Raw genomic sequence first — 14,086 nt, forward strand, 5'->3', positions numbered from 1 at the left:
ATTAATTTCTAAATCACTCTCCATTTCTGAAGGCACATTTAATTTTTTAATTTATCTTTTCCTCATTTTTGTTATAACTAAATTTCCATAAGTAATTTGTACGTTTGAACTTTCTATTCCATTCCATTGATCTCTCTATCTGGACTTTCATAGTAACATGCTTTTTCAATTAGCATAGCATTATACTTTGTCTTATTAACTGTGGAGGAAAATCCCTCTTCATTCTGTTTTAGAATTTCAAGGCTTCCTGAAGACCAAGATTACCTGCTGTATCCAATTTGGCCTCTAGAGGAAGATGTTACATAAATTGAACTTGGTAGAAAGCCAGAAAGCAACCAGCTCTTTGAGGAAGAGCTTTTGCTTTACACACTGGTAAACTCACAGTTCTGTCAACGTCCGTGTAGCGGAATTGTTTCCAGAAAAGAGCCTCCTGTTTCTCGACAGCTCAGACACGATGGCCATCCTCCTCTCTATATTTGTGATGATATTCATACTCAGTGAGTACAGTCCCTTTTTATTCTCTTTCTGTAGTCTTCTGATTTCAAATCAGTTGAAAGAAATATTCTTCTCATCTACAAGACTCTTTCTGATCCTGAATTGGTGTTACAGGAGGAACAAGAGCCCAGACAGTGACCCAGCCTGAGGACCACCTCTCTGTCTTCACAGGGGACCCGGTGCAGGTCAAGTGCAATTATTCATATTCTGGGAGTCCTGTGCTATTCTGGTATGTCCAGTACCCCAAACAAGGCCTCCAGTTACTCCTGAAACACATCTCAGGTGGGAGTGTCAAAGGTTTCACGGCCAGTCTCAACCAGGGTGAGATGTCTTTCCATCTGAAGAAACCATCAGCTCAAGAGGAAGACTCAGCCATGTATTACTGTGTTCTGGGTGACACAGTAACTGGTTTCATAACAGAAGCAGAGCACAAACCCCTTAGGAGTTACAGAAAATATTTCTGTGTAAGTTCTCTATATCACCATAGGGGGGCGTTCTCTCTCTGGACATTGACATTGAGTTTACCTCTTAGATATAATATCATCAGTTGTCAGTTAGCTATAGATTAACCTCAAAAATTTGTCCAAGGAAATTCCCATTACGTACTCTAATTAGTTTTAAAGATGTAAGTGTATTTATTCTGTCTAGTAGTACCTGGAAAAAATACTTTTGAAATATAGATTATGTAACAGAGCATAAAAAACATTTTTTTCTTGGTCTACATCCACTCTCCAGTGGTTAGGTTTCACCTCTTCTCTGCTGCCCCATTCCACCCACATGTGTTCATCACCATGTACCTAAGCACGGCTCTTTAAAAGTAACTATATCATTTCATGACTTGTGATTGCTGACCCTACTACATAACGCCTTTCCTCTCATGCACTTCACGGACTCCTACTATCTCAATCACGGTCTAATCAGAAGGAAAAACACCCATGGTAATCTGAACAAGGAACATAGAAATAACATATGCAGAGGGAAGTTCTTATCTTAGGACTAAGTCAGAGTTCCCAAGTAAGTGACATATTGTAATACATACTCCCCAGGAATTCATGTCTCATTGGGGAATGCATGGCTGTAGCCTGCTGGATGGTGGAGAATTTTGCTAAGGTGCCAGAGAAAAAGGCTGGCAAGCAGGAAAACACCGACCAGGGTCCCAACAAAATTTATAGGAAGCTGGCTGCTGAATTTGCTTGGGGCACTCGTGAAACTTGCCAGAAAGCCCAATGAGGGCTGTGGCTGAACCTCGCTGCAGGTGACTGTCGCTGGGTGTCCCACAGGCTGGCCAAGAACTACAGGAACAAGAAATGTGAAGACATACCAGCACCAAGAAGAGAAGCTTCTTGGGGCGCCTGGGTGGCGCAGTCGGTTAAGCGTCCGACTTCAGCCAGGTCACGATCTCACTGTCCCTGAGTTCGAGCCCCACGTCGGCCTCTGGGCTGATGGCTCAGAGCCTGTAGCCTGTTTCCGATTCTGTGTCTCCCTCTCTCTCTGCCCCTCCCCCGTTCATGCTCTGTCTCTCTCTGTCCCAAAAATAAATAAACGTTGAAAAAAAATTAAAAAAAAAAAAAAAGAGAAGCTTCTTCCTCCTGCAGGGCCCTTCCGAGGGGCTTGACGTAGCTTGATATCATGCCAGCTGGTGAAGGAGAGATGGTCACAGGATTCGGGGCCAGTATTACAATTGGGGCACTGAAGGGGGATTTGGCAATAAGAGAGAAAGGCAATAAGTTGATAATTGACACACTTTATCCCTCTGGTTACTGATCTTTCATACGTACCTCTGCACACAGATTTGAACTTCCAACAATGAAATGACTATATTTCCATCTAACAAGCTAAAGCTGTCCTTGAACAAGAGAAGTTCTTACCCTTTCCCCAAAATGAGGAGACCTATACTTACTATATATCTCTTGCTACATTAATCATTTCTAAAATTCAGAGGAAATGCCACTGAATATGCTGTTTTATACAGACTAAATCATAAAGTTAACCTTTGACAATTTATATATATGAAATAATGATGAGAACAGAGAAAAAGAAATGGCAGCATATACAAAAGGACACACATGTATAAAGAACAAAGAGAACATATAGAAAGCTACTACATTGTTTGATTCCAGATTTGTTCATGAGGCCACAGCTGACACAGACAACACTTTTTTGTTACTACCCATTTTTTAAATGTTTATTTATTTAGTTTGAGAGAGAGAGAGAGAGAGAGAGAGAGCGAGCGAGCAGGGGAGGGGCAAAGAGAGACGGTGAGAGAATCCCAAGCAGGCTCTGCACTGTCAGTGCAGAGCTCAATGCCAGGCTCAAACTCACGAATCATGAGATCATGACCCGAACTGAAATCAAGAGTCAGACACTTAACTGACTGAACCACCCAGGTGCCCCATGTTACTACCCATTTTATATTTCTCCTGGCCTCAGACATAATGTCGCTGGATTGTGGTTATTTGCCTTGTGGAGTGACCCAAACCTTCATTCTCAAAGGGTCTGAGTCTTCAACAATCCCTCCTTTTCATTTGTTGCTGTAGTTTTCCATTAACACTTACAATGAAATGTTTCCCTATCACTAACTAACCTCACAGTTCTCCCCAGAGGACAGCGATGTCTTTGTTCCCTTTTTCTGCTTCTCCATAGACTTTTTATGTATACAGCCAAATAGATACAAATAATAAGAGAACTAGACTCTTGTGAGGCAGTGGATAAGTCCCTTAATTTCTTAGATCCAGGGGTCATCTTTTTAACCACTAGTCAAAAATTTCCTCACAAATTCTTTCAAAACTATGTAGCAGAGAGAAGACAGACTAATATGTAAACTTCTTAAATAACATCAGTTCCTTACTCAAAAGCTTTAGTATTTCTTTATCTCATAGTGACAAAGAGGGTAGTCACCCAACACAAACCTTCTAGAAGTACCTCCTAGCACTCCCCATTTTCCAGCCCACAACCTCTTCCTTTCTTCCCTTCCTTCTTTATATTTTTTCTTTCCCCTCTTCCCCCTGTCTCTATTTCACACACAAAAGATCTTAAAGTCCATCCTTGAAAACATTTATCTAATACTCTCCCATTCCTTTTGACTGCTCAGCATGAGGACCATTTTCTTGTAACAACAATAATTTTTTAGTCCTTAGTAAGCATCAGGCTGTGCTCTAAATAGCATTTTATTTTCTCATCAAGAATTTTCAAAACTCTAAAAAGGTAGTATTATTACTCACCATCCATAGTTATATTTTATTTTTTTTTTCAACGTTTATTTATTTTTGGGACAGAGAGAGACAGAGCATGAACGGGGGAGGGGCAGAGAGAGAGGGGGACACAGAATCGGAAACAGGCTCCAGGCTCTGAGCCATCAGCCCAGAGCCTGACGCGGGGCTCGAACTCACGGACCGCGAGATCGTGACCTGGCTGAAGTCAGACGCTTAACCGACTGCGCCACCCAGGCGCCCCCCATAGTTATATTTTATAGTCAGGAGAATATAGACACACATGATATAAACAGCTACTGAATGGGTAGATCTAAACTTGACCTCAATGGCCTGACTGCCAAGTTTGTTCTCTTCTTGTACACTACTGCCTCTTGCCATAGAAACAGAATATCAGATGTTCATTGTTATGAGATGAATGGTCTCCCCACCCCAGTTTGCATGTTGAAGCTCTAACCCCCAATACTTCAAAATGTGACTGTATTTGAATCAAAACCACACTCAGATATCACCTCACACCAGTCAGAGTCGCCAAAATGAACAAATCAGGAGACTATAGATGCTGGAGAGGATGTGGAGAAACGGGAACCCTCTTGCACTGTTGGTGGGAATGCAAATTGGTGCAGCCACTCTGGAAAACAGTGTGGAGGTTCCTCAAAACATTAAAAATAGACCTACCCTATGACCCAGCAATAGCACTGCTAGGAATTTACCCAAGGGATACAGAAGTACTGAGGCATAGGGGCATTTGTACCCCAATGTTTATAGCAGCACTCTCAACAATAGCCAAAATATGGAAAGAGCCTAAATGTCCATCAACTGATGAATGGATAAAGAAATTGTGGTTTATATACACAATGGAGTACTACGTGGCAATGAGAAAGAATGAAATATGGCCCTTTGTAGCAACGTGGATGGAACTGGAGAGTGTTATGCTAAGTGAAATAAGTCATACAGAGAAAGACAGATACCATATGTTTTCACTCTTATGTGGATCCTGAGAAACTTAACAGAAACCCATGGGAGAGGGGAAGGGGGGAAAAAAAAAGAGGTTAGAGTGGGAGAGAGCCAAAGCATAAGAGACTCTTTTTTTTTTTTTAATTTTTTTTAACGTTTATTTATTTTTGAGACAGAGCATGAACAGGGGAGGGGCAGAGAGAGAGGGAGACACAGAATCTGAAACAGGCTCCAGGCTCTGAGCAGTCAGCACAGAGCCCGACGCGGGGCTCAAACTGACGCTTAACCAACCGAGCCACCCAGGCGCCCCATAAGAGACTCTTAAAAACTGAGAACAAACTGAGGGTTGATGGGGGGTGGGAGGGAGAGGAGGGTGGGTGATGGCTATTGAGGAGGGCACCTTTTGGGATGAGCACTGGGTGTTATATGGAAACCAATTTGACAATAAACTTCATATATTGAAAAAAAATGTGACTGTATTTGGAGATAGCGTTATTAAAGAGGCAATTAAGTTAAAGTGGGATCGTTACAGCAGGCCCTAATCCAATATGACTGGTGTCCTTACGAGGAGAGGTTAGGTTCGGACAACACACACACACACAGAGGGAGGAAGATATGAGGACATGCTGGCAAGGTGGGCATCATTGCTTTGTAATTTTTTCTGAATGGCATTCTTTATGTTTCCAGAGCACATTCTATTGCAAGATCATGTTGCTACCACAAGATGGCAGTACTCTTCCTCAGACTCCGTTTCTTTGAGATCAGTTGGTAGGTACTGAAAGCAAAGGACTGGGCTTGCCTCTGATTGGCTCGGTGAGACTCTGGGTTCCTGAGGGAATAGATAAATATACCCCATAAAAAAGCTAATTCTTTTGCTTGAGGTTCCTGGCTGCACTTCAGGCCCCAGAACCGAGTCTTCTGTGATCCCAGTACGGAAGAAGAATGGAGAAACTCCTGGAAGTGTCTTTGATGATTCTATGGCTTCAACTGGCCAGTGAGTTGGGGCCCTTGGTAATAGAAACAGGGGTGACCACAGTGGTGGGAACAGAGTGACCAAAGTTCAGAGCCCTCAAGACTGAGGGACAAAGTCTTCTTGTTAAGTTGAAAATGTACCAGAAAGTCAGGGAAGGAAATGTAAACAGCAGAGAGTGAACATACAGTGACTAATGTCTGGCATTTGGCTTTCTGTTTCTGCCTAGGGGTGAACAGCCAACAGGAACAGGATCATCAGACCCTAAGTATCCAGGAGGGTGAAAAGGCCACCATGAACTGCAGTTATAAAACTAGTATAAACTACTTACAGTGGTATAAACAAGACTCGGGTAGAGGCCTTGTCCTACTGATTTTAATACGTTTAAATGAAAGAGAGAAAAACAGTGGAAGACTACGAGTCACGCTGAACACCTCCCTCAAAAGCAGTTCATTGTCCATCACGGCTTCCCAGACAGCAGACACTGCCACATACTTCTGTGCAACGGACGCACAGTGTTCACCAAGCACCTGCAGCCTCTCCACAAACTCCCCCAGAGCTGCCTTTTAGCAGCCCTATAGTGGGTAGCATTAGTGGTTATGTCTTCCCAAGAAGGAGAGTCTACAAAGAGCAGCCCTATAGTGGGTAGCATTAGTGGTTATGTCTTCCCAAGGAGGAGAGTCTACAAAGAGCAGGCAAGATGCAAGGTGAACCCTCTCACATTCATGATTTTTTGGGAGGGAAACATTTTGTACCAGGGCAAAGGGTATGAAGTTTAGAATGAGAAACTGAAATGCCAGGTTCAGATCTGCCAATCCAGGCTATATGGCTTTGGGCACATCATCGGCGTAGCAGCCTTCAATTTCCTTTACTTGAAAAGAAGGATTTGGATAGATGAGCCCAAAAGACCCTTCAAGTTCCAATTTTATTAGGGAAAAAGCTAAGCACTGCACACTTGTGGAGGATGAAGAAGGACTTCTCAGTATTAGAAGGTCTTATACGGGCAACCTCCTGGTGACAAAGCTAAGCACTGCACACTTGTGGAGGATGAAGAAGGACTTCTCAGTATTAGAAGGTCTTATATGGGCAACCTCCTGGTGACCTACATGGGTGTTTGAGATGCGTGAGATGATTTTTACATTCCTCTAATTCCTGCAGAGAAAAGAGAATCAGAAAGGATCTTAGAACTCTTTCAGCCAAACTTTTCATTTTAAAGCTGAGGACTGATAGAGACAAAGATCCAAATCTCATTCTGCCATTTATTAGTTGTGTGATTTCCAAGCTTCAATCTCTCCATTAATAAAATGAGAACATATAAGAAAGTCATAATTTTTCCCCATCCAAGTGAGAGATGTATGTTCAGGCTCTGAAATTTTGTTTTTAAAAAGTATCAAAAATACACAGTAGCTTTTCATTCATTTATATCTTGTTCCTAGAAAGGTAAAGAAATGTTGAATATAGTTTTCAAGTACAATTCAAGTACAGGAACATACAGTGTTGCATTAGTTTCAGGTGTACAATATAGTAATTCAGTGATTCTATGCATAACTTAGTGCTTATCATGATAAGGGTACTCTTAATCCCCTCCACCTATTTCCTCCATTACCCCACCCTCCTCCTCTCTGGTAACCATCAGTTTGTTCTCTATAGTTAAATATGGTTTTATTTATCTATTTTTTCTTCATTTGTTTTCTTTTGAAAATTCCAAATATGAGTGAAATCATATGGTATTTGTCTTTCTCTGACTGACTTATTTCACTTAGCACAATACCCTCTAGATCCATCCATGGTATTGCAAATGGCAAGATTTCATTCTTTTTTATGGCTGAGTAATATTCCATTGTGTATATTTATATCTCTATCTATAGGTACACATCTATATCACATCTTCTTTATCCACTCATCAATTGATGGACACTTGGGCTGCTTCTATATTTTAGCTATCGTAAATAATGCCACTGTAAACATAAGGTGCATGTATCTTTTCAAATTAGTGTTTTCTTTTCCTTTGGGTGAATACCCAGTAATGGAAGTACGGGATCATATGGTGTGAATGTAGTTTTCTTAATGAAGTTTGATACTGCTGAAAATGTGTTTGTGGGGACTATTGGGGCATTTGTACTTGTATACATGTTTGGTGAAAAAGGTGGGGGATGGTAGGGGAAAAGTTATACAAGGCAGTGGTTCTCAAATGCCACACCTTAAACTACTAACACCACCTGTATCAGAATCATCTAGAGCACCTCTGAAGATCTGCATTATTGGCTCTATCCCGGCTTACTCACTCAATCTGAAAAAACAATGAATTTGTATTTTTAATGAACATGATCTGGATTAGTTTAGGGATTGGTTACAGAAAATTCAAATTATCATCTTTTTAACAGGATGGAATTTATTGCCTCTTATAGAAAGAAGCTCTAGTATATGAAAGGTTGGCATGCTAGCTTCATCATGTTGTGAAGGACCGAGGGTCTTTGTAGCTCACTGTCTCTCATCCTTAAGGTGTCACTGTTGGTTTTATACTTTAAAGAAACTGTTAGGAATCTGTCCACTCTATACATCTTCCACGCAGAAACAAAGAGAAAGTCAATAGGGTAAATGGGCACATGATGGCCGAGTCAGCGTTTTCCAGAAACTACAGCCAATGGCTTCTACTTGCATTTCATTTACCTCAGTGTTATTTAATGTCTCAACCTCTCTCCCACCTGCAAATGAGGCTGAGATATCGGGGCTATTTTTTATCTTAACATGTTGCCACCCTTGTTAAAATTGGGATTCTATTAGTAAGAAAGAGGAGACAATGGGCATCATATTGGGACCTAGCAGTTTCTGCCACACCCTCACTTTAGGGTATATTAGAACTCACATGCTTTTAAACTATTCACTGTTATTTATTTTTGAAATACCAAATCCAATCTATCTCCCAGGTCTGTTGAATTTGGCTCCTCAAAGTCTTCCAGAAGACATCACAATGCCCACAACCCAGTTTACAGCCGCAATCCTAATGGAAAATCCACCTTAGGGGTGACTTGGTGACTCAGTCAGTTAAGTGTCTGACTCTCGCTTTGATCTCAGATGGCTCCTGGGTTTGAGCTCCCACTGGGCTCTGGGCTGATGGCATGGAGCCTGCTCTGCTCTCTCCTCTCTCTCTGCGCCTCCCCTACTTTCTCTTTCTCTCAAAATAAGTAAACAAACTTAAAAAAAATCCACCTTAATCCCTTGCTCCTCTGCTTCTGGCACATTTGACGTTTGACCTCATGACTCAATGCAGTCCTTTGTCCTATCTTGTCAGAGCGAAAATTTGACCGTGTCAATCACCTGGAACCCCATTTGCTCCTAGAGTAAAGAAAAATTCTTTATTCTTGACAAGACCTACAAAACCTTGCATAACTTAGGATCTTGCTACCTCTCCAGCCTCATTCCACAATATGCTCTCATCTCTCTCCCTTCCTTTCATACTCTCTCTCTTTTTCTGTCTGTCTCTGTCTTCACGAATACTTGTCTTATTTAAGTCCCATAAAAGCACTTTGTTTCTCCTCTATGACCCTTCCAAAGCAATTTTGGGTGATACTCTTATTCTTTTTACCTTTCTTAAAATTCTTTTCCCTCCCTTCAAAAGAGTAAAAACCAGCACATGCCTGCTCTTTCTTGTACATCTACCGAAGGGTCATTACCTGAGGAAAGCTCAATGTGTACTTTCAGAATCACAGTCCTCTGACTTTACAGACTTGCAGTTTTTCCTTTATTTCTTTGATTAGTTGATTAAAAGCCATTTCCACGACTACTCCATGAGGTCCTTAACAGCAGGGGCCATAGCTGTGTTTCTCACTCCTGAATCTGCAGCACCAAAACATCTTAGGCATCAAGGTCATCAACTCTCCTTCGTCCTCCTTTCTATCCATTAACTTATTTAATATTCTTCCTTTATTTTAAGCCTCCTCAAAGATAATATTGATAATATTGCAGTGAAGGCACAAATAAGAACATGTGGCTGAGTGTTTCAGACTGTAATCCGTGGATCTTTGCAAGTTTATGGGTAAATGCCTGGGATGTAGCAGGGGTTGGCATAGCCCATGGGTCAAAGCTGTCTACCACCTGTCTTTGTAAATGAAGTTTTATTGGAAAAACAGCCATGCCCACTTATGTATGCATTGGCTATGGCTGTTTGTACTAGAACAGCAAAGTTGAGCTGAGATATGACTTCAAAGCCTAAAGTAGTTACTATTTGACCCTTTACAGGAAGAAGTTTGCCAACCCCTGGGAGATAGGAGTTACGTGAGAATTTTTAGATTTCGAGATCTCTGTTTGATGAAAACAAAACAATAATGGCATATTTCTAATAATCTGTGTGACCAGCTTAGAATACTCCCTTTGGTTTTGATACTTTTGTGCTCTTTATGTCACTTGCACTACATGAAAGACAAATGGACTAATGGCATTCTACAAATAAAGGCACCACAGTTGTTTAAATGGAGAAAACTATTTAGGAAAGTTTGGTTATGATATGGCACATGGTACTGCAGACAGGCCCAACTCCCAAGAACCTGTTCCCACAGTTACGGCAATGTTTCCATTGGAAGAGGCTGTATCAGTCACATTTCTTGTTTAGATGTATCAACACACAATACAGTAGATGTAAGAGTAGCAGTAAATGCAAATATTTTTTTTTCAGCGCTGATTTTTTGGGGGTGTTTTATTACATTCAGTCATTTTACATTGGTAAAATGGCAGGTTAAACGGATATTTTGAATAGAAAAGTAAATATACTAGTAATATCTAAACATAATAATTTAGACAATAGTATATTAAGCTCCAAATCATTTCAATCAAGTAAGTTATTGAACTACACAATCTATAGTATTCTTTTAATCAGCCTCCAGCAACCCTTTAGTTTTGGGCAAATATGATCCTTCACATTCTTTTAATTTGAATTTGATCAATTGTATATTTTGCTTGCATTTTTTTTTGTTTGGTGTTGTAATCGTGAGACCTAGGAGCCTAAAACATTTGTATTTAATTTAATTTTGCTTTATATTAAGCCATCCTAATATTAAAAAAATAGTATAAGAGTGGTTCCTTAAATTTTTTTTTTCAACGTTTATTTATTTTTGGGACAGAGAGAGACAGAGCATGAACAGGCGAGGGGCAGAGAGAGAGGGAGACACAGAATCGGAAACAGGCTCCAGGCTCTGAGCCATCAGCCCAGAGCCCGACGCGGGGCTCGAACCCATGGACACCAAGATCGTGACGTGGCTGAAGTCAGACGCTTAACCGACTGTGCCACCCAGGCGCCCCAAGAGTGGTTCCTTATATGAAAAACTGTACTTTACTCAACGTTGAGAAATACTGAGAACCTGTTTTTCAGGTCTGGGGTCTGACTCTGGAAGAAGCTGATCACACCAGAGGACTGAGTCATATGCCCTCATAGAGACTATACTTCATAGTAAAGTGTATCTCCCGAACATATCCACACATTCATTTATTCGTTCGTTCTTCAGATATTTTTTGAGCATCTCCTAATGGCCTGTATAGTTTGAGAAACTGGCTGCTGAGACTAATAAGATTAAGTTCGTGACCTCAGGAGCACCAAGTCTAGTTTGAAAAAAAAAAAAAAAACACGCAAATGATTCTAATCTGGTGCAGTAATGACAGTGTAGATATGTGTGCAAGGTACAGTGGGAAAAGAAGGGGGCACTAAGAGTGCCCTAGCAGATCCAGGGGAGTCCTTTCCCGGGGAGATGGTGTGTAAATTGGTTCTTTAAAAAAAAACTTAAAATCCATTTTAAAAAAATTCATTTTTGAGGGAGAGAGAGAGAGAGACAGAGGGGGAGACACAGAATCTGTAGCAGGCTCCAGGCTCTGAGCTGTCAGCCTGCCACGGGGCTCAAACTCACAGACCGTGAGATCATGACCTGAATCAAAGTCGGATGCTTAACCTACTGAGCTACCCACCCCTCCCTGTGAACTGGTTCTTAAAGAATGAATAGAAGTTACTTACGCAAAGGTAGGAGAGAGAAGGGAGGACATGCTCGGCTGAGAATCCCTTGGTTCGAGGGGAACAGCGGAGGAATATGTCAAGCAAACATCTCAAATCATGCTCTTTTATATGCTTTCAGGATACCCTAAACCTGGCTTAATACTCAGCAAGAACAGACATTAGATGCTGGGATTAGGGAGATTTAAGGAGCCATATTGCCCTGTGTCTTAAAGAGGGTGACAGAGGATTACCCACTGTCTCAGACTCAGGCACCACCTTGAAGTCTACAAAAAGTGTTTGGTGTTTGCTTCCTGGAGGCCTACCCCTCACCCCAGACACCTATTTCCCTTCTATGCCTGCAGCTCAAACTCCATTCCAGGGTAAATACCAGTTCAGCTGTAAAGCAGCCTGCAGGGTCAGAGAGGAACCACAGGGAGGCGCTGCTCCCTTCAGTTAGTCATTTGACACAAATTCATCACACATTCGTCGTGTGTTTCTGAGTACGTATGTCTTTCCTTAGAGCCTGTGATATGACCTTGCAGGGCCGTTTGGCTTGCTTCACACGAGAGTCAAGATTTCCTAGGCGATTCCACCAAAGGATCAAGAAACTGGAGGAACAACCCTCTCAGCTTTGGGTGTATTCCCAAATGAAACCTTCCACTGCTTCTCCACAGGCCATGCCGTCTGCTTCCTACTTAGGACTTTCACTCTTGCTGATATTGAGTAAGTAACATTTATTCAAAATTCCTAAGATGTTCTAGTCCTTGATTATAGGATGACTTTTAACCCCTGCCAAACTGGAGACTATCCTTACATTATCAATATAACAAAGTCTTTAACTTTTTTTTTTTCCAGGAGGGATCAATGGAGACTCAGTGACCCAGACAGAAGGTTCTGTTACCCTCTTTGAGGGGACACCTTTGACCCTGAATTGCACTTACCAGAGTAGCTACACAGTTTTTGTTTTCTGGTATGTCCAGTACCAAAACAAAGCTCCTCAATTGCTCCTGAAAAGCTTATCAGAAAACCAGAGGGCAGAGCATCACGGTTTTCACGCCAGTCTTGTTAAGAGCGACGGCTCCTTCCACCTGCAGAAACGCTCCGTGAGAATGTCAGACTCCGCTGTGTACTACTGCGTCCTAGGAGGCACAGTGAGATCGCCTGCAGGGGGAGCCGAGCACAAACCCAGAGGGGGGCAGGAGGGCCCTGGATGTGAGCAGCCTGGGAGGGGAGAATGATGATTTCTCTCTAGTTAGAGTCTTGTGCTGGGCGCGGGCCCCCAGGGAACAGATACCTGATGCCTCCGCCCTCAGGCACCCCGAGTTTTACTTCGAGCTAGGAATGGAAGGAGGCAATGGAGGTGAAAACTTAGATTATCATTATGCCTATACATAGAATCCTATAGTCAATGGCCTTTTGTGTCTGGTTTCTTTCACACAGCATCACCTTTTCAAGGTGTATCCAGGTATCAGTACTTTAGTACTTCTGTGGCTGCGCAATAATCCATTGTATGGATACCCTATATTTTCTTTGTCCATTCATCAGTTGATGGGCATTTTGGTTGTTTCCACTTTTTGTGAAAACACTCATGTACAGGAGCTCTGCTCTTTCAAACTTGAATATATTTTAAGTTAGAGATTTCTGGGTATTTTTTCGTTTTGTTTTTTGCTTTATTTGGGACTAACGTTTCTTTGTGGATATGCAATTGAATAAATATGAGAAAATGCTCCTTACAAATAATGACTTATACTAAAGTAAGATATTATTCTGAGCTATATATATATTCATTCAAGAAAATTTGGCACCTACTCATATGTGCCAGTCATTTTAATAAGTATTGGGAATATATTTTAGGTAACAGAGTCTCCTCCTTTAGGATTTTATAACATAGTGCATTAAAATACCACACAAGTCTTAAAATTATGCTTTTTTTTTTTTAACAAATCATTTTATTCATTTATTGAACTGTGTTTGTTCCTAAATATTTGTGGTGCTTACAGTTTTGCTTTTTGGGTTTTTGTTGGTGGTGGTGTTGTTGCTGTTGTTGTTTTTTAGGGCAAGAGTGACTGGGGGAGAGAGACACAAAGAGAGAGAGAAAGAGAAAGAGAGAGAGAGAGAGAGAGAGAGAGAGAGGAATCTTAAGCAGTCTCCACACTTAGTGCAGAGCCTGACATGGGGCTCAATCTCATGACCCTGGGATCATGACCTGAGCCAAAATCAAGAGTCGGTCACTCAGCCAACTGAGCTGCCCAAGCGCCCCTATGGTGCTTATAGTTTTATGGGCACTGGGCTAAGCACTTTAAATTCCCCCCTCCTAGATATTACCAAATTCTCATTTGACAGATGACGAAATTGAGGTTTAGTGATGTTAAGTGACTTATTCAAGGTTACATAACCAGCTGGGAGCAGAAGTTGGCCAGACCCAAATCTGACGTGTGACCAATATTTTAACTATTTGGTTGAACATTCTAGAAATCT

At 41.5% G+C, this 14,086-nt stretch overlaps 1 gene segment (V, D, J or C); it reads left to right on the forward strand.

Moving 5' to 3' along the window:
- Positions 1 to 12,034: 12,034 nt before the first annotated feature.
- Positions 12,035 to 13,607, forward strand: LOC105260635. The segment is given in 2 exon segments: positions 12,035 to 12,331; positions 12,464 to 13,607. Coding segments are annotated over 2 exon segments (600 nt in total).
- Positions 13,608 to 14,086: the final 479 nt, after the last annotated feature.

The sequence above is a fragment of the Felis catus genome, chromosome B3 (genome assembly GCF_018350175.1).
Source record: "Felis catus isolate Fca126 chromosome B3, F.catus_Fca126_mat1.0, whole genome shotgun sequence".
Taxonomy (NCBI): domain Eukaryota; kingdom Metazoa; phylum Chordata; class Mammalia; order Carnivora; family Felidae; genus Felis; species Felis catus.